This window comes from Saccopteryx bilineata, chromosome X (genome assembly GCF_036850765.1).
Source record: "Saccopteryx bilineata isolate mSacBil1 chromosome X, mSacBil1_pri_phased_curated, whole genome shotgun sequence".
Lineage (NCBI taxonomy): Eukaryota > Metazoa > Chordata > Mammalia > Chiroptera > Emballonuridae > Saccopteryx > Saccopteryx bilineata.
Genome location: NC_089502.1, coordinates 38,619,385 through 38,642,140, shown reverse-complemented (window position 1 = coordinate 38,642,140; position 22,756 = coordinate 38,619,385). Strand labels below are relative to the sequence as shown.

The following is a 22,756-nucleotide window of genomic DNA, read 5'->3' as shown; positions in this document are numbered from 1 at the left end:
CCTCTGCTCTCTTTTCTCTTTATTCTCTCTCTCTCTAAAATGAATAAAGTCTTAAAAAAAGATGAGTTTCCTGAGGGCAGAGTCAGTGTGCCACTACAACCTAAGTAAGGTACAAATAGTAGGAGGTTGAACACTGTCTGCAGGTGGACAAATTGTTCTTTATCTTGCAATTTTTCTTCCTTTTCTTGTGTGTGACATAGACAGAGGGACAGGTAGGGATAGACATCCAGGAAGGGAGAGAGATGAGAAGCATCAGTTCTTTGTTGCAGCATCTTAGTTGTTCATTGATTGCTTTCCCATATGTGCCTTGACCAGGGGGCTACAGCAGACCGAGTGATCCCCTTGCTCAAGCCAGTGACCTTGAGCTCAAGCTGGTGAGCCTTGCTCAAACCAGATGAGCCTACACTCAAGCTGGTGACCTTGGGATTTCTAAGCTGGGTCCTCTGCGTTCTGGTCCGACCTCTATCCACTGTGCCACCACCTGGTCAAACCCAGGATTCCTTTTAATCCTGCAGCTCAGTCTTTCACCCCAACATTTTGTTGTTAAAATAGTCACAAAGGCAAAAGGTAAAAGACTATAGTGAACCTTCATATACCCATTTTCTACTTCCTACAAATTATACAGCTTCATTTTAAAATGAGTCTTGTATATCTCAGAGGCATTGAGCTAAGACCTTTTGAGTGTGTATAATCATAAGAATATCATATATAATTACCCATACATATACACAGAGCTAATACTTATCAGCAATTGGTTATTTGCATGCACAGGTTAGTGTATATATGGTCTGATTTGGAAATGTATAAAGTGAGTATGTTTGTTCATATTGAAATTTTAGTATGGAAAAGCCAGGTGGCAGGACGATGTGACACCTTGAATGCCTAAAACTATGTCTCAGTTCAGATCATAAAATTAGTATTTTAATTGTTTGAGTTTTCAGAAATAACTTTATTAAAAGCAGTGAACATTATTAATGAGCCTTTCATAGAATATATTTGGGAACCAATTTTCAAAGAAATAAATGCCTAATAGTTAGCTTGGTACCTTTCACCTTTTATGTCAGGGGTCCCCAAACTACGGCCTGCGGACCGCATGCGGCCGCCTGAGGCCATTTATCCGGCCCTGCCGCACTTCCGGAAGGGACACCTCTTTCATTGGTGGTCAGTGAGAGGAGCGCATTGACCATCTCATTAGCCAAAAGCAGGCCCATAGTTCCCATTGAAATACTGGTCAGTTTGTTGATTTAAATTTACTTGTTCTTTATTTTAAATACTGTATTCCCTTTTTTTTTTTACTTTAAAATAAGATATGTGCAGTGTGCATAGGGATTTGTTTATAGATTTTTTTATAGTCTAGCCCTCCCAACGGTCTGAGGGACCGTGAACTGGCCCCCTGTGTAAAAAGTTTGGGGACCCCTGTTCTATGTTGACTTTTAACTCTGCATTTTACATTTAATCAGTGTCAGAGTGAATGTTACTGGAAGCTAGCCACCTTTACTCAGCCCATTTGTTCTATCTAGAAAGAATAGAAATGCATACTTGCATTAAAAACAAAGTAACACCTAAATTTGAAAAAGTAGAGTAAAAAGTCTCCTTTCATGTTCTTCAGTCTCATATGCTTCATAGTAACAACTATTAAGTTTTGATGGGTTTCCTTTGAAACCTTACTTTGCATTTTCTTTTCATGTAGATAGACTCATTCATATTTAACATTCTGTTACTTGTTCTTTTTAGATATCCTCATCAGTAATATAGAGCTACCTCATTTTTTTTACTAATTTACTGCCATTGCATCTGGCATTCCCAGCAAACACCACCCACAACTTATGAGAGAATTATTTTATGTTGGGATACCACCAGGAACATAAAAGCTATCATGCCTAGTTTTGCCTCTTCTAGTCAAAACGGAACTACTTGCCACTTGAATAGAGAATTTGTATGGTCATCTTTATTTTCTTTTCTGCTTTTTTATTCATCAGTTCTGGTTAGCTGTGTTCTTTTAACTACTCCTTAACAACTGCCTCCGGTTATTAACCTTTCTTAGTGAAAGTTCCCAATTCTTCTAGTCCAAAGTACAAAGGGCTTCTTTGTTTAAAATCTGCTCACTGTTCTTGGGGAATTAATAAACTTAAATGCAAATGTCCCTTGGGGTAGGTGAAACTTCCTGACTTACACTTTACTGTGATTAAACCTTAGCTTGACATTTGCCGTCAGTGCTTTGAAATGGATTATGCTGGTGGAGTTGGAGCTATGATTTCAAAAAAAGGCTACAGAAAAATAACAAACCTGTTATCAGAGTGATAGACCTGGTATCAGAGAATCTGACTATTGGCAGAAGTTAGCCCAGGGTAGTGTAAGAAGGTAGAGAAAAGAGTGTTTAGGATGTTAATCTGCCAAGGAAGGTTTATGGCAACATCCTCCCATAGATGACAGAGAATCGTCTTTGGTACCTCATGTTGCTGATACCAGAGATGACTTCAAATGAAATAGACGTAATCACTAGGGATTACATCTCTTACACAAGACAAGAGTTTTTTGTTTTGCTTTTTAATTTTTTTGTGTGTGATTTGTTTTTCATTTTAAGAGAGAGGCAGCATTACAGGAAGGGAGAGAGAGGGTGAGAAGCATCAACCTGTAGTTGCTTTCATTTTTGTTGTGCATTGATTGCTTCTCGTACGTGCCTTGACCAGGGCCAAGCTAGTATTTCCTTGTTCAAGCCAATGACCTTGGACTTTACACACACAGTGACTTTTGGGCTCTAGCCAGCAAGCTTTGGGAACGTGTGGATGATTCCCCTGCTCCAGCTAGTGACCTTGCGCTGTTGAGCCAATGCGCTGAGCCAGCAACCTCGGGGCTTGGAACCAGTGACCCCAGCGTTCTGGGGCTACGCTTTATCTGGTGCGCCACCACCGGTCGGGCAAGACAGAGGTTTTTGAACAAAAGTTGAAAAAGGTTTGGAACAGTTTTTTAAACAAATTTCATTGCATGGTGCAAGGGAGCATTTTAATGAAATAATTTGGTTAGTAAGCATGGCCTCTGAATTGTTTGAAAAAACTAGCAATCAAAGGAATCAGCTAAGAAATTAACTCATTTTGTAGTCCTCTCATCCCTTAATTCATCAAGGATATTTCTTTGGTAATATTGTTCCTATATATTATATTTAAATATTGCTGTTCAGTTTAGTGGATAATGTTTTGAATACATTGAAGTCCCCTCTCCCGTATTCTGTGTTTAGGGTTTCTGGGTATTTGACCTAATTTGTCTAGCCATTTTTAGAGTTAAGCTGGGTCTTTTGAATTGTGTTAGGCTTTCCATTGTATTCACTCATTCAGTTTATAAAAGTATTATCTTTTCCAATTTGTAAATTAATATTTGTTTGGTATATTAACCAGAATGTGATTGAGGCCCACAGTATATAGCCTTAGTAGTGATTTTAATCTTGGCATTTAAAAGTTACTGTCAGGAAAACTTCTTTGAGTTATAACTGCATTTGTCTATATTTAGATTTTAAAAATCACTTTTTCCCAGCTTTATTGGAATAAAATTCATACATTATGCCAAGTGAAATAAGTCAGATGGAGAAAGATAAATACTGTGTGTCACTTGTATATGGAATCTAAAAATCACTTTAAAACAAAAAAAATCCATTTAGTTCACCAATTTGTGATTCACAACTTAAAAATATTTTACAGTTGTGAGATGTGTGACATTCACTTAATTGTTGTGTGTGTTTTTCTTTCCTTCAGATTATTCTCTGCTCTTCAAGTAATGGTCATTATGATTCAGTGTACTCAAAACAATTTCAGTCAAGTGCAGCTGTCTGTCAAGGTATGTGAAAATTTTAGAAATGTTTGAGTGTGATATGTTGTCAGTCTTTAAATTGAGGGAACTGCAATAAATAGTTCTTTTAAAACCTTGTGGGTACCTATTGGATTTGTATACTGGGTTATGGATATTTTCACATTGTTATAAAAAATGTTATTCCAACAATTGGAGTTTTGACCATTTTTTTCTTTAGCTGTATTGTATGAAATTCTCTATAAAGATGTGTTTTTTGTGGATGAAGAAGCGTTGAAGACTGCAGTTGAACTGTTTCGAAGTGGTTGCAAGAAGAACAGAAACAATGCTGTCACTGGCAGTGAGGATGCCGATGTTGCCTATAAGAATTTAACTGAGGATAGGTAATAAAGGGAAAGGGGACATCAGCTGCAAGATCAGTCTCTTTCTGCGTGTCATTATTTAAAAATGGAAGAAACCTGGCAAGCTTTTATGACTTACACACTCATACTTTCCTACTCACACATTCACACTAACACATTCTCACACTCATGTATGTATATGTAGGGATATACTTTTTTTTTTTTTTTTATTGAGCAAGAGAAGTTTTACCAAAAAGATGTGTAGTATTGTGAGATACTGAGCTTTGGGGGTTTGGTCCAAGTCGATCAATTTTTTTTTATCACTAAAAGGAACTTTAGAACTGTCTGCTCCCATGGTTTTCAATCTTTAGTTGTATATGAAATACTTAGGGTGCTTGTTAGAAAGCTGTGTTTTTGGGCCTACCTTCCCAAAGTCTCAGATCAGAATAAGGTCAGGAATCTGCTTTTTAACCAAATATACTCAAGTGTGCTGATGTGGATAGGCTGTGGACCACACTTTGGAAAAATAAAAACTGATTCTAAACCAGCACCATAATTTTACAGATGGTAATTGAGGTTCAGAGTGGTGACTTAACACACACTTCCGGCTAGAGGAAAGAAATGTCTCTCAAGTTAAGGGACGTGTCTCCTTTCTGTACTCACTAGGAATACAGATGGTGGCCTCTGAGGAAACAGCTTCAGTCAAGGACTTTGTGTTTGAGATAATATTTCTTCTTGATTCCTAGTTCTGTCTGGAAATTCAGATAGGCTTGGTGCTAGTCCAGGTCTCATCTTATCCTTTTGCCTTGCAGTTCTGTTTCTTGGATATTTAATGCTTTGAATTTTTTATTTTTAATAGTAGAAGAGGGTTTTATTTGGGAATGCAGAGGGCAGAAACTGTATACAAAGGTAAAAGTTGCTTTATTCTTTACTGATTTTCTTTTAAGGACTCAGGCTTACAAAAACTACAGTATTAGGAAGGCAGGGTGTATTAATTACCTATTGCTACATAACAGTATAACCACAAACTTGTCAGCTTAAAACAACACAAAACTCATAATTTATATGGGTTAGAACTCTGGGCACAGTTTAGCTGGATCTTTTGCTTAGTATCTCAAAATACTGCAATGGTGGTGTTGGTCAGGATTGAGCTCTTGTCTGAATCTTTAACTGGGGAAGGATCCACCTCCCCACTCACATGGTTCTTGGTAACATTTGGTTCATTGCAGTAGGACTGAAAGATTTTTTTTTCTGTCTGTCAGCCAGAGGTAACTCAGCTTGCCACATGGGGTTGGTGACTGTGGCTGCTTGCTTCCTTACAGTAAGCAAGAGAGGGAGACTAGCAAGACAAGCACTGCATTCTTACGTAACTGTAATGATTTCTACAGCCTATTTATTGGTTAGAAGCAAACTTAGGGAGAGGGGAATCACACGAGGGTGTGAACACCAAGAGGGTGGAGGTCATTGGACCACCTTAAGAATGTGTCCTCACAGGTGTGATGAAATACAAGAGGTACTCAGAAAGTATATAGTAGCATATACTTATACAAAGGAAGCATAAATGTAAATGGTGAATGTAAAAGTATTTGCCTTATTTTTAGAACTGCTACTTTAGTACCACTAGGTGGTAGAATAGTCCTTAGATTTAAGATTTTCTTACGGACTACATTTATATAAATCTCTTTGTTCTAAATCTTTTCAATTAGAACTGAAGAGTGCGATGCTTCCTGCAATGCTGAAAATATAGTACAGGAGGACAATGAAGGAATTGAAGAAGCAAAGGTTTGAGATTTTTTAGGGCAAAGACTTCATAATCTTGGTTTGCAGCATTATAAGTTAAACCAGTTAAGGTCACATGGTCCATTCTAGTAATATGGGGTGGGGGAGGAGTTGATGTTTTCCTTTGTGGACATATTAATCTGAAAATGTAAAATATGTGCTTCATGTATCCTGAATTTTTATTCTTACGGAATTGTGGTTTTTTTCCAAAGCAAACTGAACACTTGAGAAATTTCAGAGGCTCTTGTTTTCAAGTTAAAGTAATATTACAAACCTGGTAGATACTTAGTTTGTAATCAGTCTTATGCTTAGATTTCTTTTTGTCATTAAAGAATATAAGATTTATTCTGATATACTCAAAGAAGATAGGTAATAGTTATGGTTGGAGAACCAGGAAAATTTTATCATCTGGATAGGGTTAAAATTAAGCAGACGTTAAGTTTGAGGCCAGCTAACATAGGGCAGATACTGTTACAGTAATCTCTGTGTGCCCCAAGTTGCTGGCAATTTGGAAATAGTATTGAATATGCTGAAATTCTGGGAAAGCAGAAGAAACAGGTAACCTTTGGAAATTATAACAGATTTTGATCAAAACGAAATAAACTTTTCAGATTTCCCCAGGTGATTTTAGGGTACATAAACACTTGAATCTGTCTGCCTATCAAGAGGAGACTTGTTAAATAGCTCTGACTGAATCTTTAATCCTTGTCTGTTGCATTGATTTATATATGATGCATCCTGAGTTGTTTGCTGCTTGAGACAATATTTCCCTTCTGCCATCTAAAACCATTTAGATTATTTTCATATTGCTTCTTTAGTCTCCTCATTTTTAAAACACACAATAAAATTAATTATGGAATTTATTTCTTTTTTTAAGGAAAGAACCTTAATTCTTCCTTCTTTATAGAAGGAAGACTTTAAGCTAAAGATGGTGAGTTTGTAGCATGATTATTTTTGTTTTAGTCTCCAGAAAATCCATCCAAGATGCTCTTCCCCTATAAGGTGCTCAAATCTCTGGATCCAGAAATCTATCGTAATGTAGAATTTGATGTTTGGTTGGACAGCAGAAAAGGTAATGAAATATGAACAGGATACTTTTGAAATCTGACGGATCAAGGAAAATAGTTTTTCAAATGGTTTCAAATAAGATATTACATTTACAATGTAAAATAAGGGAAAACATCCATGTACTTACATTTTGCCTTACTCAATATGTGATTTAAATCCAAAGGAGGAAACAAATAGGTTTGGAAGTAGGGAGGGATCTTTTAGAATCTGATGCTTTTCTGGGATTTCAACTTTGCAATGACTGTGTAAAGACAGCCTTTAGATAACTACAAGTACCAGAAGCTTGTAGTAAGTAGAAATAAGCTCATCTTAAATTTAAACAATTATGACTGCCCTCAATAATAAATGAATGAGTAGGTTGGGTGTCAGCAAACTGTGGCCTGTGGACCAAATCTAACCTGCCATTTTTGTATGGTCTCTGGGTTAAGAACGGTCTTTAAGTTTTAAAATGGCAGAAAAAATTAAAAGAATGGTAGATTATGTGAAGTTCAAATGAAAATTATATTCAAATTTCATTATTCATAAGTACAATTTTGTGACAGAGGTGAGTACTTTGCCAACCTTTGAAATACGTTATTGTTCATCTCTCCTTTATTAGATAATATATATTTATTAGGTAATAGTTAACTAAGTTGGTCAAAGTAGGCCTTAAAATTGTGCCTTAGAGGTATCCTTTAATGTTTTGTATTCAACTCCTTGAACTGCGTGAATCTAGGTATAGTTAACAATATAGAATGAGGTTAAGACCTAGTGGAACATAATAAATTGTTAAAAATAATAGGCTGGTTTGAAGATGCTGCGCATTTATTTATTTATTGAGGTGTATTACTTTCAGATTTTACCTTATTGATGTTTGTTTAACTCTAAGATTGCAACCTCCTAATTTCTACTTATTTGTATGTTGTAGCACAAAACTATATTCGCAAGTCTCCTTAAATTGACCACCGAAATAACCCCTCAGGAGCAGGCCCTTTATGACCCCACCCCCCGTTTTGGCTCATAGTGATAGTACTGCAAAGACATTGGAGTAAAAGTAAATTAGAAAATTAAATACTGTAAAATAGGAAATGGAACTGTTTAGTTGAGTTTGATTCTTTTTCTTTTAATAGAACTTCAAAAAACTGATTACCTGGAGTATGCTGGGAAACATTACTATTTGGGAGACAAGTGTCAGGTTAGTTCCTTCTTTAAATAATAATTTGTTTTTCCAAGATTGTGGTTTTAGTCATTAGTATGACATCAACGAAACTAATTTATAAAATTCTAGAAAATTGTTTAATGTTTGTGTTAAATTTTAAATTATAAACTTTTGTGGTTAGATGTAGGGCTCTTTTAGTGCTTACTGCCTCCATTAAATCAGACTGTCAGTGTTGATTATTAACTGCTTTAAGAAGTGGATGACTTCACTCCATTTGGGGAAAAGTGGTATTTGGCAGAAGCTAGATCTGCCAATAGACTTGAGACTAGATGTATTCTGTCTTTTCCCTTCTTTCAGGTTCGCTTGGAATCAGATGGAAGATATTATAATGCTCATATTCAGGAAGTTGCAAATGAGAACAATTCAGTAACAGTCTTCATAGAAGAATTGGCAGAAAAGTAAGAATATAATAATGTGTTGAATTACTAAAATCTTTGGCTCCTGATGCTTTTTTTTTGGTAATATTAAACTGAGAATTAATAGGATGCAAGTGAGAGAACCAAAGTTATATCTAGTACTAGCAGAATATGAGTTATCTTAAATTGTAAAAGTGTATGCCGAAGTCTGAAATTTCAATACAATCGTGTGCTGCATAATGATGTCTCAGTCTGTGAAAGTGGTCCCATAAGATTATAATGGAGTTGATTTTTCTTTTTTGACAGAGACAGAGTCAGAGAGAGGGACAGACAGACAGACAGGAAGGGAAAGAAATGAGAAGCATCAGTTCTTTGTTGCGGCACCTTAGTTCATTGATTGCTTTTTCATATGTGCCTTGACCAGGGGCCTACAGCAGAGCAAGTGACCCCTTGCTCAAGCCAGTGACCCTTGGGCTCAAGCCAGCAGGCATGGGGTCATGTCTATAATACCACGCTCAAGCTGACAACCCCACACTCAAGCTGGTGAGCCTATGTTCAAGCCAGCGACCTCGGGGTTTCGAACCTGGTTCTTCAGCATCCCAGTCCAATGCTCTATCTACTGCACCATTGTCTGGTCAGACTGCGGTTGAACTTTTTAATAAGAAATGGAAAGCTATGTGGTTCAGGAGGAATATCTCTTCCTCTGCCAGGAGCATGGCAATACATTCCCTCTCACAGTACTTCAATTTTCAGTGCACAGATCATATCTCCATCAGTGAGCCATGGACCTGTTGCAGCACAGAGGAACCTGTCCCCACAGCACTGTATGTTCAGAGGGCGCTACAGCCCTCTCAGATCTAGTTGAGTGTCCTCAGAGTCTATTGGTATAAATTCCTTGTTGAGGACCTAAGATCCTGTATGGGGACCTAGGTCCATAGGAACTACCTTAACAAATATCAAGTGCCACTGTCACTTTAGTATTTATATAAGCTTTTTGTGGTAGTGGGGGACCAGCTTGTGTCTCCACTTTAAAAATATGCTTAGCTTTGTTATATGTAAAGCAAATATAAGTTATATTACTCTCATCAATTTATGCCAGAGAGAACCCATTGAGTCATATAGTGTCATTGGAACCAAAAAGAAATTTCCAAAGCCATACTATGTATTTAGTCCCCAGGTCTACACCCTCTACATTCAACATCCTCTGTTTTATGAATTACCATCAAGCTCCTTAATCTGACCACTGCTCCAGCAGGCAATAGCCAAAACCACAGTGCCATGATAATCCCTGTGATCCTTTTTCTCTCCTTGATTTCTTGTTCCTACTAATCCTCAGGCCACCTCTCACTCCCTCCTGTAAGTCAGTGTTATGGTGATCTACACCCAGCCAGTTTCTTCTCGATGTTTCCAATTAATCAAGCCCACAGATTTCATGGAGTTCTGGCAGCTTTGATGTTCATTTCTTGACCCTGTTGAAAGGAAGCAGGGAGGAGGGCTTATGGGAAAAGTAGTCTACCGCAGTGCACAGTAATGTCTTAGCCCTTCACATTCACTCACTGCTCACTCACTGACTCACCCAGAGCAACTTTCAGTCTACAGGGTCCATTCATGCTAAGCGTCCTATACAGGTGGACTGTTTTTTATTTTTTATACCATATTTTTACTCTACTTCTTCTACAGATATACAAATACCATTGTGTTACAATTGCCTGCAGTATTCAGTACATAACATGCTATAGGCTTTTGTAGCCTAGGAGCAATAAGGTATACCATATATGCTAGGTGTGTACTAGGCTATACCATTTAGGTTTGTGTAAGTACACTCTATTATGTTTACACAATGATGAAATTGTCTTCACACATTTCTCAGAACGTGTGTTCATATGTATAAAAGTTAATAAATCTTAAGCACTAGCCAACTATTACAAATATTAAGTACAAGGCCCTGTCTAGTTGGCTCAGCGATAGTGTCGGCCTGGCGTGTGGAAGTCCTGGGTTTGATCCCCAGTCAGGGCGCACAGGAGAAGCACCCATCTGCTTCTCCACCCCTCCCCCTTTACTTTCTCTCTGTCTCTTCCCCTCCCACAGCCAAGGCTCCACTGGAGCAAAGTTGGCCCAGGTGCTGAGGACGGCTCCATGGCCTCACCTCAGGCGCTAGAATGGCTCTGGTTGCAAGGGAGCAACGCCCCAGATGGGCCGAGCATCGTTCCCTGGTGGGCATGCCAGGTGGATCCCGGTTGGTGGATCCCAGTTGGGTGCATGTGGGAGTCTGTTTGACTCTCTCCCCACTTCTCACTTCAGAAAAGTACAAAAAAAGAAAAATTAAGTACAGATATTGAGAACATTACACTAAGTGATATAAGTAAATCAGGAAAAGCTAAGAACAATATGATTTCACTCATAGGTGGGATATACAACTGAGACTCAGGGACATAGATAAAAGTGAAGTGGTTACCAGAAGGATGGGGGGGGTAAAGAGGGACAAATGCATGTTGATGAAAAATGATTAGACTTTGGGTGATGGGCACACAACACAATCAAAAGTTCAAATGCTCTAGAAATGTTTACCTGAAACCTGTGTATTCTTATTGATCAATGTCACCCTATTAAGTTTAATTTCTAAATAAAAAAAATGCTATAAAAAACAGTCCACAAATATTAAGCACAACAGAATTCTGTTAAGAACTTCAAACTTGCCTGACCAGGTGGTGGCACAGTGGGTAGAGCGTCGGACTGGGATGCAGAGGACCCAGGTTCAAGACCCCTGAGGTTGCCAGCTCGAGCGCGGGCTCATCTGGTTTGAGCAAAGCTCACCAGCTTGGACCCAAGGTCGCTGTCTTGAGCAAAGGGTTACTCCGTCTGCTGAAGGCCATGGTCAAGGCACATATGAGAATGCAATCAATGAACAACTAAGGTGTCGCAATGAAAAACTGATGGTTGATGCTTCTCATCTCTCTCCGTTCCTGTCTATATGTCCCTCTGTCTGTCTCTCTCTCTCTGTCTCTGTAAAAAAAACCAAAAAAACCCTTCAAACTCATTGGAAAGCTGGCTTGCTAACTGAGCCTCTGCCAGTGTCACAGCACCTCAGTTGGTCCTGTCACTTGAACTTTTAATGTTCTCCCAAATTGCCTGGAGAGCATGTTAAAGTGGATTGATGAGCTCTGTCCCCAAAGTTTTTGATTCAGTAAATCTGTGGTGAGGCTCAAGAATTAGAATGTATAACAAGTTCCCAGGTGATACTGATGCTGTCGGTCCACTTTGAGGAACCATTAAATTAAGTTATACTACCCTGATAACCAAAAAATAAAGTCTCAGCAGCTTGAAGCAATAAAGTCACTTCTTGTTCATTTAGTATGCTCGTAATGGGTCAGCAAAGGGGACCCAGGCCAACAAGGCTGTATTATAGGCAGAGAAAAAATTAGACCTTGACAAGCCACCTTAAAGCATCTGCTTGGTTACATAGCTGAGTTTGAAGCGAGTGGGGTAGGAAAATATAATTGTCCTCCAAGGAGAGGCAACAAGCATTTTTGTAAACTAGTCTACCACAGTCTTTCCTCTGGAATGTGATTTGTACTATGAACATCTGTGAAATTATATACACTACTCTTAGGTTTTTAAAACTTAAAACCTCAACAGAGAAACTAGTATCAATAGGTTTATGTAGAATACACTGGAAGCAGAAGGGGTGGTGTATGTATCAAATGAGAATTAAGTCTGTTTCAATGGCTTTATGGTGATATCTTTAACTTTAAGGCATGTTGTTCCACTGGCTAATTTAAAACCGGTTACTCAAGTGACACCTGCTCCTTCTTGGAATCCTGGGTCTAGTCGGAAAGGAAAAGGTTACCAGAAAATTTCCGGGGGCTGTTTCCCAGAAATGGGTTTGTATACTGAAGGCTATTATTATTTCCCTGTTTTACCCTACATTGTAATTTTTAAGGTATACATAGGTATTGTTCTAGGGTAATTTCTCAACTTTGGTGCTACTGACATTGGGATGGATGATACTTTGTGGGGAGCTGTCCTGTGCATCGAATGATGCTTACCAGTATCCCTGCCTTCTATCCACTAGATGCCGGCAATCCCCCCCCCAAATTTGTTAACCAAAAATGTCTCCAGATATTGCTATATGTTACTCAAGGGGGCTGGGAGAGGGGCAAAATTGTCTGATGGCAAACCACTGTTCTAAGGTATTTTGTGTAAACTTAAGTTGGAGTAGATTTAGATTCTAAAGCCTGAAGGGAAGCAATTTCTTAGAGAACTAAGAAAACACCTCATGGAATCAACCAGGGATATTAATAGGTATTAACTCTACATTTTGATGACCAAAGCTGCCTATCCTAAAGGTAGTGCTGAGATGTCCATTGATACAGAAATTCCTTGCTGGTTTTGCCGTTCCAAGTGAAAGATCTAGTATGTCCTTTAAAAATAGAAAGATTTCTTCCCTGTATTTTTTTCTTTTTCCCTAAGAAAAACATTTGAGAGTTTTAGGCATGTTTGAAAGTGGTGTGGGGGGGTACTGGATCTTTTCCTTTGGTGATGAAACTTACTGGCACCTCTTTGTTTACCTGAAAGTTATGTCCGAGATGAACATGAAGCACCAGAAGAAGATGCTCAGGAGAGTTAGAGGGAAAGAGATTTACATGTCTGTGGCTTACAGCAGGGGAGAGCCGCTCCCTCCACATAAGCTTCAGAATAACATGCATCATGGGCATGACCTTCCAGGGCCCTCCTCACAGGCAGCTGGCAGTGTTATGGCTAATGATCATTTCCATCCTCAACATTTCTCTCAGAAACAAGGTTGGGGATATGGGATGCCCAGGTAAGGCTTAATTCTAGGATAATGTATATCTCTGTTTAGCTGTTGGAAATAATTTCTGGCCAGAATTACAGTAGAATTTAGAAGTATCTTGGTAGTTTAGATTTCTTACAATTTCTACCTACAGAGAGCATAGAGGGTTAAATTTATATATACTTAAATTCTTGTCAAATGAATGTTTTGGAAGATTAATTTTCTCATAGTGTAGGGAGATATGGAGCAGTTGAAGAGATGCTAGAACTGGGGTTGGGAACCTATGGTTCGTGAGACAGATGTGGCTCTTTTGATGGCTGCATCTGGCTCACAGAAAAATCTTTAATAAAAAAAATGTTAAAACTATAAAACATTCTCATGTATTACAATCCATTAATTTCCTACCGCTCATGTTCATGGTTGTGGGTGGCTGGAGTCAATCACAACTGTCGTCAGGGACAACACCAAATTTTTACTGGATAATGCATAACGTACACAGGTTGTTGTATGGCTCTCACGGAATTACATTTTAAAATATGTGGCGTTTATGGCTCTCTCAGCGAAAAAGGTTCCCAACTCCTGTGCTAGAAGGTAGAATGTCATCAGAATATGAGGGGCATATATGTGGCACTGTGTCCATTCATAATGGACAGGCCAAATGCCAGTAGTAAGGAGAGTAAAGCTCTTTGTGTGTGGATGTTTTTAGAAAGATGTGTTAATTCTACTTAACTATAAAGTCTGATTACTCAAACACTAGTGAATACAGAATTGTGTTTTCCTTTCCTCTTATTCCTAGGGACTCATCTCGCTTTGTAAATAGGCCTAACATGTCAGACCCTAATCTCGGCTTTTACTCAGGCCCAGGGAAAAAATGCTGTCAGAGTTATGATAATTTCTCCTATAGATCTCGGTAAGTGAATTTTAAGTGTCAAAAGTCAGAGAAAATGAGTAATTCTGGCTTTGTTACTGAGCAACCAATGTGTGGACTGGATTTTTAAGTGTCAACATTGAGATCTTTCAACTGAGATGTTTCAACTGTTATTTAGAAATTAGAAACACGTTATTACTCTATTTTATAATTTTACCCTTTCATTCCCTGAACTACTTAAGTTCCTTTAGACGTAGTCAACGACAGATGCATTGTATGAACAAAGGCTGCCAATATAGCTTTGCACCAGAAAACGGACAGATGCCCAGGGGCTTGGAAGAAACCATTACCTTTTATGAAATTGAAGAAGGGAATGAGACTGCTTATCCAACTTTACCTGTAAGTTAGAAAAAAATGTACTCAGAAAGCTTTTACTTTTCTCCTTTTTTAAGGAAAGGCATGGACCTAGAAATCGTCATACTAAGTGAAATAAACAATTCAGAGAAATACAAGTACCGTATGATTTCACCCATTTGTGGAATCTAATGAACAAAATGAACAAGCAAAATGGAAACAGACTCAAACGTAGAAAGCAGGCTGCCAGCTGTCGGTGGGGGGAGCGTGGGGGACAGAGGTACAGGGATAGAGCAAACAAAAAGGACAAGAAATACCTCATGGAGACAGACGACAATGTGGGATTGCTGCGGTGCGGTGGAGGGGAGGATAGAGGGGGTAAATTGTAGTGGACAAAGACTTGATTTGGGGAGGGGGTGAACCCAATACACAGAGTGCAGAGATGTGTTGTCGAATTGGGCACTTGAAACCTTTGAATTATGGTAGCCAGTGTCACTCCAATAAAATTCAGTTAATTCAGTAAATTTTAGCTTTTTGTACAAATGACCAAATAAATCCTTCCTGGAAAACATGACTTTATCTTAGCACTTTTAAAGGTAGAAGAAGGCAACTTTTTTTTTTTTCCTTAAGGAAGGAGATAGACAAATAATCTTGCCCATATAGTATGGGTAAATTTTTTTTTTCTTGATCATTATTGTCTCACCTTTTAATTCTAAGACATTAAAAATATATACACACACACACACACACACACACACACACACACACACACACTTCTGGCTGTAGAGGGAGAACTGCATGTTTGTGTGTGTGTCTTTGGTACAGAATCACGGAAGGCCCCCTCCAGCGGTTCCTCCCACTGCAGCATACTGTGTTGGAAGACAAGTGCACAACTCAGCCAAAACTTTGAGTTCAGAGGAGGGTAATGGTCAGAGTGGCAATGGTGAGTCAGTTACAACTGTACATCTTTTAAAAAAGATGATTCTTGTGACATTAGGATATCAAGGCTGTGAAACAGAACTAAGTTTTTGTTTGAGGGGTCTCATTCTGTTCTGGTAGCTTGTTTTTGAAGTGTTACCAGTTCTTGTCTCAGCTTGCTAGGTTTCTGAAGGTGTCTTGGCATTTCTCAGAAAGACAAACTTCTATCTTTATAAGCCCTCCACATTGTTATAACTTATTTTCAACTCTTTGCATAGGTTTCTAGTGAGTTTTGATTTGGTGAGATTTCAGTATGGGAACATGTTTCTTGTTAAGAAGGTACTGTTTATCTTGTCCTCACCATTTTTAATAACTACCTTAGGCTTTCATGTGACTGCCTATTATTTTACATGACTGCTATGAAATAACTTCATTGCCTAAAGATGTCTTCTTAATCTGTAACTATTACTATTCACTGAATTCTGTGTACTAAGTAATTATATTTATAATTTAATACTGAAACTGTATCCCTCTGAGGAATGTGGTACCCTAATCTTATATATGAGAAATTGAAGTGTAAAGGATAAATGACATGGACAAAATCATACTTGGTAAGTGGCAGAGATTTAATTTTTTTTATAACAGCTTTATATTCAATTTACATACCATACAGCTCATCTATTTAAAGTGTGCAACTCAGTGGTTTTTAGTAGTCAGTTTTATAACCATCACCACAATCAGTTTTAGAACATTTTCACCCCCAAAGAAGTCCTGTACCCATAAGCTGCCACTCATTTCCCTTTCCCCTCCTCCAGCCCTGTGCAACTGCCGGTCTGTTTTCTGTCTTAATGGATTGCCTAGTTTGGACATTTAAATGGAATTATGTATATGTGGTCCTTTGTGACTTGCTGATACCAGTTTTGAATTTGGGCTTGCATGACTCTAAAGCCTGTGTATGTGCCCTCAACAGTTATTATAGCGCCTCTTCCCACCAGGTGTGCTTATTTTACCATTTTACTATAAAATCATCTATGCCTACTTAAATAATTCTGGAGGACTTGGATGTATTAAGGAGGTATGAGGCAGTCTGAATGTTTCCACTTACCAGTCAAGTTTCATATTTTCCTGTGATTTTCTCATTTCTGCTACTTATGTAGAAGAAAATAGATATTTTTAGGGAAAAAGCTAGCACAAGGATAGTCTGTCAAGATTCTGTGTGTGCATGTGCATGCATGTGGTTAATGATGTGTACACTTTGCTCTTTTGCTCAGCATGACACTTGTCTTTTCTCTTTAGTATGGTGAGCCCCTTCAGATATACTGGTCAACTATACTGGCATATTCAAAGTAACCAAATCTATGTTCTTTCCTTAAATTCTGCTGTCTGGAGGGGTTAACACATGTGTATGATAACTAACATGTTTAAGAATCAAATCCAGTTTTGATCTGTGGATTTTATTTGGTGAAAAAAATCCAGCCTAAGATTGACTTTCTCTACAATTCAGTGGTATAGCAGTCTTTAAAGCAGAGTACTTCAGTTAACTGAGCTATTCTCTGAGAACAGATGGATTTTAAATGTATTATTTACCTGACAAGTGAAAAACAGATAAGGCATGATATGTCCCTTTAATGTTTACCTAAGCAAACTCTAGGTTATCCTCAGATTATAGTTACCATTTACTTTATGTCAAACATCATGATGTACTCCTTTTGATCCCCTACATAGTGTTACCTTGTTTTATAGTGAAAAAAGTCACAGAGAGTGATGTGGTTCATCAGGATTCAAATCTAGTCCTAACTTCAGAGCTGGCAAACGTAATCACCATAGTCTACTGCCTGTAACTGGAAAATTGGACGCAGCTGGATTTTTCACTGCTGCCTGAACTTTAAGAACTGAGGGAATTTTCAGAGGAGAAATTTGTACTGTTTACAGCCAGACTCCATCTTCAGCATCTTTTGACTAGTATGAAAGTTCAAATCACTTGTTACAAGGATGCATACATTTTAGTTTTGAGCATATGTATCTGTAAAACTTGAGAGAAGAAAGCAGATGCTTGTCATTTGGATGTGTGAGGTAAAAAAAAAAAACACAACTCTACATAAACATATTTCTGTCTTTTTCTAGGGGGATGTCATGAAGAATATATTTATCCTTCAGGTCAGTGTGATCTACATAGAATCTGTGACTTTTGTCATTGTTTATAAAACTTCAAACTAAAATAATGCTCACTTTTTACTTTACTTTGGCACTCTCCTCTAGAACCGGACTATGAAACTTCAGGTGTTTATAGCACAACTGAATCTACAGCAAACTTGGTAGGTATTTAATAATAACAGCAGCAAACACTTACAGCTCCCACTGTGTACTAGGGCATGTTGCGGTGCAACCTGCACTGGACGGAACCAGAGCCCAAACTGATTAGTAAGTTGGAAAGCTTTTCTTCACTGGCTGGTGGTCTGTCTGCTGCGTGGGGAAGCAGTGAACAGCAATTAGCTCAGGGGGGAGAGGAGTATTTAAGGGCGAAAACCACAAGGTTACAGCTGTTTTAGCATGTTTGTACAATATCTTTGCAAAAGTAACACTCTGTTCTAAACCTCCTTCCCTCAATATCTGCAAGGCTGATGCACAAAGAATGCATCTTGCCTCTGTTAGCAAGATTAGACCTGCTGAGGCTTGTAGCTAAATTGAGTCAGGAGTCTGAGCATGGGCTGGCACTCCAGCACATTCCCTACTGATTTTATTGGGGAATCAAATCATTGTTTTCTCATCAGTATGAACGGGCTGATAATGTGCCCTTAATACTAGAAGCTTTATGGCTTGAATTTTTTATTTACTTATTGCATGAGGCAGTTAATAATACACAGAATAATGGTGACCCTTACTATAAAATGAGCAGCCTAGTAAGAGCTATAAGCAACGTAGTGAGCCAAGGGGATGAAGAGAATATATTCTCATGCTAATTTCTGCCTTGCACTTTTCTTCTCTATCCTGGAATCTTTTTCTAAGTTGGCTGAGACTTTCTTTAATTACTCCTGAGTTATTAGTATAGAAACAGCAAGTCTCTCCTAAAGCTAGGCAGAGACCTCCTTGCTTTAGAAATAGTAGATCTAAACCTTTTCTATTTTGCAACACTATTTCCTCTATACAAATAAACTTGAGGCATAACATATACTAGAATATACAATAGAGGCTTATTCTGTTCTCTAAACCTGGTTTTTTTTCTTCTCTGTACAAACCTGCAACTTACATAAACCCTCAACTTTCATGAACTTTCTTATCTATTTAGAAATAACTAGCTTTCATAACAACTTACTTTTTCATTCAAAAGTATTTCTATACCTTATACCTTTTATTATCAAACCTGTACTTCTTTCTAGTTAGAACTCTTAACTTTAAAAGTCTTAACCTTTAGTGACAACTAAGCTGGCAATACGTAATTTTTCTTAAAGTATACTTCCTTTTGGAGGTGTCTTCCCTCTAAGTAGCTAGTATTTAAGTATAAGCATATATATTTTTCATTACCTTGTAGCTTCCCTTCTAGCAAAGGGACTTATGTCTCCCTTCTGCATGACTCATAGCAGTATATGTATTAACACTTAAGAAAACTTGTTCTGGCTTTCCTATGACCTCAGTTTTCCTCCCTCCCCAAAGTCTAATTAAAAAGAGGTCCTTACTGAGTTTCTTCAGGCATTAGCCATGTGTAGACCAGCCAGCTTCCAGTTTGTGGCTAGAGCAGGGCATTCTGTCCTCAGGGTCAATTTACAAGGGTTGGTGGGGTCAGTCTCTGCTGTCTATGAGGGTGTCTCTGCTGGGACTGTAGGCTTCAACCAGCTGTGATGGATCCATCCACGTGGAAGTCAGTTCTTGGGTGGTGTACTTTTTTACCCAGACTGAGTCTACAGGCTGGAAGGGATGTACCAGATCTCCTGGCAGTGCTGGAGGCGCCTCTTGGACAGTCTTTTGGACAGCCTACTCAGTAATCTGTAGACCCCGGAAGTACGTAAGGAAGGAGTGGTTACTTAACACAGCTTTTATTTCTTCTCAGAGTTTCAGTAGAAAGGGAGGGGGTCTCCTAAACATTATCTCAAAAGGAGTGAATTCTTCCCTGTAGGGGTTGCACCTCTCCCTAAGGAGGGCTAAGGGGAGTAACTTGGGCCACTTTTCACAGGCTTCAAAAACAAATTTGATTCAAGTTTCCTTTAAGATTCAATTCATGTGTTCTACCTGCCCTGAACTTTGGGGCCTGTAGATACAATGTAATTTCCAATTAATATTCAGTGCCCTTCCTACTAGCTGTGAGATCTTGGATACTGCAGTCTCATTTCTAGTAGGAAAGGCTTCTACCTCCCTGTCAATTAACTTTAGTAAAATCTATTTCTAAATATTCACCTAGGAAAGTTCCTCTCTCCCTGTTTCTCTTCATAATTTCTTTATTTGGGCACAGACTAAACATTTGGACATTATGCCTTCTGTAATAGATTCTAAGTCTGACTTTTCTAATTATTTTTTCTTATTCTTAGTTGTGCTTTTCCTGCTGGCAAAATCTTTTTCTAATTGGGTGCAAAAAAACCTTTGGCAACCTGGGTTCTATTAAAGTTACTAAAATTTCCTAAAAACCCCAATGGTTTTAGGGCTACCTTATTGGTAGTATTATCAGTTCCTTGGTTTTTCTTGAGTTTCTACCGAGTCCCCTTCTTTTGGTGCCCTGGACAGTGGATGATGGCCACTATTTCAGGGGAGCAGTCTCCTGCATTCTCCAGGGTGAGGGTTTGAGCCTCACCTTTGTTAGTTCTTAAACCTCCTGATGGCCCCTCTTCAACTGTGCCTGTCTTAGGTTGTTTCTGCCTTCAGGAATCTTACCCGTATTTGGCTAACCAGCCATCTTAGGGGCCAAACAAAGTTAGTTATATGAGTGAGGGAGGAGCAATGTCTCTTCCGAAATGCTTAGATTTTTTAGCATCTGATGTTTCTACCTTTTTAAAAACTTATAATACATTTCCTTTCTAATTTCTAGAGCTGAATGCTATGTAAAGGCTAGGTTGACTGTGTTAGTATCTTCTGGCGCCTCTAGGTCTAGAGGTGCATAGACTCTGTAAGCCAGGGGTCCCCAAACTTTTTACACAGGGGGCCAGTTCACTGTCCCTCAGACCATTGGAGGGCCACCACATACAGTCTTCCTCTCACTGACCACCAATAAAAGGTGTCCCTTTTGGAAGTACAGCAGGGGCCAGATAAATGGCCTCAGGGGGCTGCAGTTTGGGGACGCCTGCTGTAAGCTTTCTATAGTCTGAGAAAGCTGCGGAGGTCTTCTGAGGATCCTGAATAACTTCTGACACCTGAGACAAACTTACGGTTCCTGACACCTGAGACAAACTTATGGTTCTTTTTCTTTCTTGAGGTGGTCTCGGTTGTCCTAAGTGGGGCAGTGTATGTGCAGTATGGATCCTAACAGTCCTGTTAAGGCTTGAGGCGTCTCTGAGAAAGGGGATTATGAGCTTTCTAATTCTATAGATTACTTGGGAAAAAAAGGATTTAAACTATTTCCCATTACATCTGTGCCTCAAATTCTAAAGATCTAGTTAAAAGTACCAACTGAAATGACCAATATTTCATAAAATAAAGCTTATACTCTACTACTATAATTAGTCATCTATTTTCTATTTTCTCGTTTCTACCTATTGTGTTGAGAATTCTTCTGTTAAGCCAATCAATAATAATATTTGTCACTCTGGATTTGGTGACCTAACATTGGACAATTAACAATTACTGAATCATTATATTGATAATCATTATATATCCCCTAATATTTAAACCAAGATTTCAACATCACAGGACTATGAAATAGGAAATAAAAAGAACTAACAAAAGACTTGAAATAACAGATTTCTAACATAGAAAATATTTTTTCTACAACAGATCCTTGGTACAAAAAGGAAGTTTTTGTATTTGGCAGACTATACAATTCTATATGTCTTATCATTAGTACAAATATAATACAATTTACAATAAGGATTATAAACTATTACAAACTCATTTTCCTAATAGTGGGCTATTCTAGTTTACATAAGGTCCTTAATTTCCTCAAGGACATCGTAACCCTGTAATTCCCCGAGAACCCTTTCTTTCAGTTCTTGACTATTGTGGCTAAAGCAGTGGGTTCAAAAGGGGCAGCACTTTCTAAGTCTCGTTGGGTCTGGCTCCAGGTATGAGGTGGGGGATTCCCTGGAGCCAAAGCAGAAGAGGGGAGCACTGTAGCAAGGCGGTGGTAGCCCTTAGCTTACTGCGCTGTTAAAATCCTTTGTCTTAATCACTTGGGGCAGCCCTTGAGCTAAGGAAAAGGTCTCTTCGTTATACAATATAAGGGAATTGGTCAGGGTGCCTGGCATTCCCGGTGCCTGTGGGGGAGGGGCAGGTGCCTGGAGCTGTGAGAGGAGCCTGCCCCTTCTATTTTTTTTTTTGTCTCCACTGCTGCTTGTGCAGCCAGCTGCTGCCTGGCTGCCTTTTCCTACTCCTGCTGCCTCTGCTGCCGCACTTGGGCACATCCTGGCTATGCCACCTGCTCGTGAGTAGGTTCCTAGTGATAGTGTGCTAGACTGCCTGTGCTTTGGGTCTAGCAATTCTTGATTTGGCCAGTCTGCTCTAATGTTGGCCATTTTAATTTACAGAGAGTTTTCAATGTATCTTCTTAATACTAATTCCTGCCCTGTATTTTCCAAATGGGTAAACCTGCTTTGAGTCAGTAGGTGGATATCTTAATATCTGAAATTAGTTTCTACTCTATACTTCCTCCAGCACTCTTTTAGGTCGTTAGTTAGTTTTTATAATTTGTGGGCTTTATTACAAATTTCCCTTCACTTTTTCCCTCTGGTTTTATGCCAGAAATTTCCAATTGAAATTGCCTTTTCAAGGCTAAGTACCTCACACAGGAGAAGAGATAGGAGCTAACAGAAAAAGCAATTTCTTCAAGGGAAATTCAGACAGCCTTGAAACTAGATTCAAGAAAAGAGATCTAGTAGGTCCAGGGAAGGTGGCTTCAAACCAGAAAATGTCACAAGAGATTTCTCTGAAGAACAAAGACAAACTTCAGACAATTTACCAGTTACATTTACACTTGACTTTTAGGCACAGTATAACGGGAAAGGGAAGGGGGGTTCCCCATCAGGGGCCTCTCAGGTGCTCGCCTGACCGTGTCCCTCTCGGGAGCCACAAACTGGAAACTGAAACTCAGGTGCTGAAATAGTTATGTAGCAATTCTGACATGATGGATAAACATTGTGAGGGCCC

The 22,756-nt window shown here is 38.7% G+C and overlaps 1 protein-coding gene across 1 annotated transcript in view; it reads left to right on the top strand.

The window, feature by feature from the left end:
- Nucleotides 1–22,756, top strand: part of ALG13 (ALG13 UDP-N-acetylglucosaminyltransferase subunit) — a 75,483-nt gene that overhangs the window by 30,765 nt on the left and 21,962 nt on the right. Inside the window, 13 exon segments of the mRNA XM_066250448.1 lie at nucleotides 3,747–3,828; nucleotides 4,019–4,181; nucleotides 5,846–5,921; nucleotides 6,882–6,990; nucleotides 8,096–8,160; nucleotides 8,482–8,582; nucleotides 12,294–12,421; nucleotides 13,116–13,362; nucleotides 14,129–14,242; nucleotides 14,443–14,599; nucleotides 15,380–15,497; nucleotides 17,597–17,629; nucleotides 17,732–17,787. Coding sequence (XP_066106545.1) covers nucleotides 3,747–3,828; nucleotides 4,019–4,181; nucleotides 5,846–5,921; nucleotides 6,882–6,990; nucleotides 8,096–8,160; nucleotides 8,482–8,582; nucleotides 12,294–12,421; nucleotides 13,116–13,362; nucleotides 14,129–14,242; nucleotides 14,443–14,599; nucleotides 15,380–15,497; nucleotides 17,597–17,629; nucleotides 17,732–17,787 — 1,449 coding nt within the window.